The 5,101-nt window shown below is 48.2% G+C and overlaps 1 protein-coding gene across 1 annotated transcript; it reads right to left on the reverse strand.

Annotated features, from left to right (window-relative positions):
- Window positions 1–415: 415 nt before the first annotated feature.
- MRPL48 (mitochondrial ribosomal protein L48) lies at window positions 416–4,845 on the reverse strand (the record flags this gene model as incomplete). The annotated part of the gene is made up of 6 exons (XM_010142145.1): window positions 416–505; window positions 954–1,056; window positions 2,615–2,787; window positions 3,486–3,571; window positions 4,440–4,477; window positions 4,793–4,845. Coding segments are annotated over 6 exons (543 nt in total), but the record flags the coding sequence as incomplete, so codon positions are not given.
- Between the last annotated feature and the right edge of the window lie 256 nt (window positions 4,846–5,101).

Below are 5,101 nucleotides of genomic sequence, written 5' to 3' on the forward strand. Positions count from 1 at the left end.
TGGAGGAGCTGAAAGGGCTCTTCCAGCCAAATGGTTCTGTGATCTCTTAACTCTAGAGGACACAGAAAGCTCAGGACCAGGTCTGTATTTTCACACAATTACTTTTTTTACAAATTTGTGTCACACATCATATGGCCTTAAGTTGCGTCAGGGGCAATCTAGGTTGGGTATCAGGAAAAATTTCTTTACTCAGAAGGTCATTAAGCATTGGCTGCCCAGGGAGGTAGTGGAGTCCCCATCCCTGGGGGTGTTTAACAGATGTGTAGATGTGGTGCTGAGGGACACGGTTTAGGGACCCTGGCAGTGCTGGGGGAATGGTTGGACTCAATGATCTTAAAGGTCTCTTCCAACTAGATGATTCTTTGTTTCTGTATTTGCTTCTTAAGTACAAAGGTGTTGGTAAAATCCCACCCACCTCTTTCATGAGCAGATGGACCCCTTCGGGCTGATTGCTCTGAATAATTTCCAAGAATATTGGAGCAAACGTTGAGCTCAAACCGCTGATCTGAAAGAAGAAACCAAAGTGCTGTAGGAGCAGAACACACCACATATAAAATGGTCTTGGTATTTTATTCCTCTCAGCATGAGCCCGTGGCACGAACCCCTTCGTTGCCACCAAGCTCTCTGCTTTGTGCACGCTCCTCTTGCATACAGCGTGACCCATGGCTCTCGTTCTGCCTCTTGTCTACGAACAACGGGCTTCAAGAGACTCAACCACAAGTGATGATGTTAATTTAGGGGAGAGTCTAACCCAAAGGCTGCCAAAAACATCTCCTCTGCCTCTACTTTGTGAGTAACCTTTAGCAAGAAACCCCATTAGACTTCTTAGAGCTTCAGTTTACACCTTTCCTGTGTTCCAGGGACTTAACTCTAATTGTTCCGGGGTTTTGAAAGCCTGGAATAGAATGTGCTGCATGACAACCACAGCACTATCAGCAAACGCCGGCTCATACCTGGACAACTCTCTGGTGGGTGGTCAGGACGGCGTCCACCTGCATTTTGGACCCTCGCTCCTCCAGGTACAGCAATTCATTGGTTTTGGTGGGCATGGCATAGCTGCAGGAACCAGAAGTCGGTGCTTAGGACAGGCAGGAGGAATTTGCGCTGCTTTACAGGAAGAGATCAACCTCCAGCAGCAGCGAATGTGGAAGGAGATTAAGTTTTCATAAGAAATTAATTATGCAAACAATGTATCTCGCAAATCAAGCGCTGGCAGAAGCCGGGTGTTTTACTGGAAAGAGATAAGGGAGAAGCTTGCAGCACTACTGCCAGCAAAAACAAACACCAGCTTGAGAAGAGAACTTTTAACTTCTTCATAGCTGAAGGAGAGCTCTCCTTCATGGGGAACAGAGCTAAAGACCACGGCTGCAACCCAGACATTATTTTCACCTCTGAATTGAACAGGAGCATGGCTTGGCGCTGGATCGGATTCTGCTCTGCAGACAGCATGACCCCAACCTCCCCCTCTCCGTTTGCTCAATAATATCAGGCTGCATCCCAGTGCCCATGGTTTACCCTGTGATTTGTGCTCTTAAAGGCCCAATCGTTTCTATCTGTACAGACTGAACTCTGCACACCAAGTCACAGAACTGTTTGGGTTGGGAGAGACCTTTAAGGTCCTTGAGTCCAACCATTCCCCCTTTTCCCTGGGCAGTCTCCAGCTGCTTTTCCCCAGCCTGCAGCGTTGCTGGGGGTTGGTGTGACCAAAGGGCAGGACCTGGTTGACCCTCAGCCCATCGCTCCAGCCTGTCCAGATCAAACCAGCTTAGAATGAGCTTGGGAAACCCCTGAAGGCTGTGGGAGAGGCACCTGCTACTTCAGTAGCAGAGGATTCTCCGGTTGCACACTAGATCTCTGAAGCAGGTGTACTCCTGATACCAGCTTTGCTGGTTTTAATGGGAAAGGGGATAGAGCTCCTTGGTGCCTGCAATGCACCCAAGGAGCTGTCATCACTGCATTGCTGTAAGGAAGCAGAAACACTTTGTGATGGTCTGAAATGTGTATCTTTAACTGTTGGATATTCGCAAAAATTTCTTTTCAGAACGGGTGCTAAAGCATTGGACCAAGGCAGTGGTGGAGTCCCCATGGCTGGAGGGGTTTGCCAGCGGTGTGGAGGTGGTGCTGAGGGCCAGGGCTTAGTGGGGCCCTGGCAGTGCTGGGGGAATGCGGGGACTGGAGGAGCTGGAAGGGCTTTTCCAACCCAAACAGTTCTGTACAATCAGTGTCACTTGATTACTGCACAGTGTATGTGCAGAGCCTGGATGAAACACTATAAAGGAACAACAGCAGCAGAAGTCAGCAACACACAAACCTTCATCCCCAGGCTCAGCACTCACAGGGTTAAGCCTTTTTCTGAAAGGAGCCAAAAGGAACAGCTATTTTTCCCTTGGGCTCTGTTGCCTGTGCAACTCCTGATACGAACAAAGCACCCAGAACCCTACAGACACGCTAGAACACCAGGCAGATGACAGAAGATTTGGATTTGCATGTGGGAACTGATCAGAGAGGTTGTATTGCAACCTCATTGGCAGGGCGTCATCATCGACAAGCCTCACGTGGCCTAAACCCCGCGCGGCTGCGCTGGGTGGCAAAGACAGGGCCAGGTTTTTCCTACCTCTCGTTGACTCTGATGGAGAGTCGGTTGCAGAGTTTATGCACATACTGAGCGAAATGCTCCACAAGGCACAGGTCATAGGACGTCATCTGGATGTTGATATCTCCATACTCATAGTCGGTCCCAAAGTTTATCGCTTTCATCTGTACTTTTTCCTTTCTTTTCTTTGGAGCCTGTATTTTGAAAAAAAGAATAAAAATAACTGGTTTGTCCCAAGCTGGAAATAAAGGACATTAACTGTGGTTCCCAGAGGCGCCGTGCCGGGGCACTGTCTGCAGACAAAGGTTTGTTGAACACCTCCCAGCTCCCTTTCCTGACTACGAAACCAGGATGACACGATCTTAACAGACGTTCTCGAGTGAAGCCGTTCAGTTCTTGGATGCCAGCACCACAGAAAATACGGGCACAACGTGATTAATTTTTTCCAGAAGAAACCAGGGAGTAGAAAACAAACCGCTTTCCATTTCAGCTCCTGCCTTCAAGGCAGCTGTCACCATGAGTTATTGTTTCCTCCTTCCCCCAAAGCTGTCGTCTTTCCAAATTCCAGGGGATTTAAAAAGTTTAAATGCAAATAAGACCTGTTCATGATATTCTGGAAGGCAGGGGTGTGAAATTCAGCATCAGGAAGAGACTTCCCCCTCCTCAAAATACTCATTAAGGTACTGGACAAAAGATAGTTGTTACATGGTGCTGTGAGTGGGTCCTTCACGTGACATAACACCCTTGACTGAGAAAAGCAGTGTAAACCATCACGTTATTCCTTTCTAATATGATTCATCAGCCATGGAATTAACAATACCATCTAAAGGGGACTGTAAGAAGAGGGGGCAGCTGAGAGCCCGTTCTTCAGCAGGGGAGTTCTTCTGCTTACCTCCTTCGGGAGCAGGTACTTGTATCTCCCAATCCCATGCGTAGGACGGGATCTGTACTGTCTGTGGCAGCTCACAAGGGCAGCACCTTAACAATCAAAGAAGAGCAAAGAGGTTTCCAGCTGAAAAGCAGAGAGCCCTTCTTTAAACAGGCACGTTCGGGTGCTTTGAGAGGCCCAGATTCAGAATGGGGGCAGGAATTTGGCTTTGAAGTGAAAGTTTTGGCTGGATTCCACCCCAGGGCAGCCTGGGCATCACAGCCAGCCTGTGACAATTCACAAGGAAGGGATTCAAAGTGACTCATTTCCCAGGTGAATTCTCAGGCAAACAGGAAAAAAAAAAAAACCAAAGACAGACTTGTCAGCACCAGTGGCTGGTGAGGATAGTGAGGAAATGTTACATCTGTCTCCTCTTGTGTGACAGCAGCGAGGGATCTGAGCCCCACTTCATTTTAAATCCAGCCCTGTTCACATATTCACGTGTTAGGAAGCCAAATCAAAACAGCTTTTATTTCTACTTCCTTCTCCAGGGTGAAATGAAGCCCTCGATAGCCCTCATTTTAATAAACAAAGCTCAGAACAGCAAAAAGAAACTGAACACCAGGATCTAAACCACTCGGTTACACTTTGTTTCCATATCAAAATCAAATTGTCTTTTAAATTGTGACAGCAGACTCCACCAGCTCGGTAAAACGGGAGCTCACAGGGGTGTGAGTCGGTTCCTGGGCAGTAACACAGTGAATAGTGTCTGTCTGGTGCCACCTGCTTCACCAAGAGCAGGGAAACAGGAGAAGAAGTTAGAAAAAAAGGTGTGGAAGTGGAAAAGCACCTGCTCAGGTTACCTAACTGGTCTGAAATCGGCTAAAAAATGAAAAGGAGACAAAAATGCTCCCATGCACACTATTTATTCTGGGTAAATGAAGTTCTGCCTCGCACTGGGTTAACAAGAGGCCTTACCTGCAGCGCACAGATGGCTCTCTCTGGGTGTTGTGGCTCTAGAGGAAACAAGATCATCATTAAAAGCTCCAATTTCACCCATCCATGGTGGAAACACGCCATATCTGGCCCATTTCCTTAAAGCAAGGCTCACACCCCAGGTTCCCCAGACACAGGCAGATCCCATTAGCAATGAGAATTTCTCTCCTTCACATCCTCCAGCCCTTTCAGCTCCCAGACATCAGCCTTCCCTCCACAGTGAAAAGGTTTTCCTTGGCAAAGAAAGGACCTTTTGGGTCACGTTATGTTTTCTGACACTGTCAGGAGAAGTGACTGTGTGGTTTATTTCCTGGGTTTGATTTCAGACCACCCACCTGCTAAGCGCAAACAGCTGCTTTAGCAATGCTCCCTCCTTCAAGCACAGCACCTGCAACGAGCCACCATGGTCAGCAGATACTCAGCGAATTTTCACCAGCACTTCCCAGAAACACACCCAAGACCCTCTGAATCTACCAAGAACCCTCCCAATCTCCCCACAGCCCCCAGCCACCATCACTCCCCAGAACAGTGTCACAACACAGAGGAAAGGGATGAAGGAGAAGGAAGATGACAACTGCGGTAACCTTCTTGTGCAGCCCCTTGCTTTGCCGCAGGATCCAACGAGTAGGGGTGGGAGTCCCTCC

This window comes from Buceros rhinoceros, unplaced genomic scaffold (genome assembly GCF_000710305.1).
Source record: "Buceros rhinoceros silvestris isolate BGI_N320 unplaced genomic scaffold, ASM71030v1 scaffold38188, whole genome shotgun sequence".
NCBI lineage: Eukaryota > Metazoa > Chordata > Aves > Bucerotiformes > Bucerotidae > Buceros > Buceros rhinoceros.